General features: G+C 62.0%; 1 protein-coding gene across 1 annotated transcript; it reads right to left on the bottom strand.

Moving 5' to 3' along the window:
• Positions 1–621: 621 nt before the first annotated feature.
• LOC103776467 (beta-keratin-related protein-like) lies at positions 622–915 on the bottom strand. Its single transcript, XM_008943977.1, has one exon. The coding sequence runs from the start codon at positions 913–915 to the stop codon at positions 622–624; it is 294 nt and encodes a 97-aa protein (XP_008942225.1).
• Positions 916–942: the final 27 nt, after the last annotated feature.

Here is a 942-nt window from a genome sequence, read left to right as displayed (position 1 = left end):
GAGCTTTCCAGGCTGAGAAAGTTGCCTTTGGGCTAGTCACAGCAAACCACACACTTTAGGTCAGCCCGTTGTGGAGCTGAGCAGCAGAAAATCCCTTTTCAGACAACGAGTTGGACGTCACCCCCTCCAGAGGAGAGGCACAAGGAACACCAGAAGACTCGGGCGATGATGTAGCATGACTTTAATGAGAAGGAGAAGGAGAAGAAACCAGTTCAGAGTATGAGAAGTGCATTTCCAGAGCTCGATAAAGAAATGGATAAACCCCACCCTGGGACAAGTTGACCCCTACAAGGTCTTCCTCTGCCCCACCACCTCGTGACTATCATCCTCCACCTACAGCCTGCTAGAAGCATTTTGGGCAACCGCCGGGGGGGTGTGACATCTGCATGGAAACACAAAGCAAGGCTCAGCAAAAGGAAGGTCTGCAGAGACAAGGTCTGGAGTGACAAGCTCACCCAGCTCCCCTCCTCTCCGGGGGGGGCCGTGGGTGACCCTAGGGGTTGGGAAACCCATGGGCATCTCCTTAGTCCTCTTCCCCACTCCCGCGCTTCGCTCGTCCTCCCGGCCGCGGGCGCTCCGCCGGCGTCGTCGGGAAGGGGGGGGTGACCTTGGGGGACACCCCTACAGCCCGTTGCCCAGGCACAAGAGTCCAGCCTTGGCCAGCCCCCGGGCTCCGTTGGAAGCGATGGGCACCCCGCAGCACCTCAGGTAGCTCCCCACCGCCGCCGAGGCCGTGGAGCCCACCGTCGTGTTTTGGGGGTAGGAGCTGAGGATGGGCCCGGGCAGGGTGAGCACCACGGTGGGGGGTTGGATGATGGCCGTGGAGTCCCCGCAGCGACGGAAGCAGGGCTGGCTGCAGCTGGTGGCCAGGGGCCGGGGGCAGGAGGAGGGCAGGCACAGGTCGTAGCAGGACATGGCTCCGCGAGGGCGGGGGACCGAGAA

Source organism: Merops nubicus, unplaced genomic scaffold, assembly GCF_000691845.1.
Source record: "Merops nubicus isolate BGI_N331 unplaced genomic scaffold, ASM69184v1 scaffold24127, whole genome shotgun sequence".
Lineage (NCBI taxonomy): Eukaryota > Metazoa > Chordata > Aves > Coraciiformes > Meropidae > Merops > Merops nubicus.
This window is presented reverse-complemented; position numbering and strand designations above follow the sequence as displayed.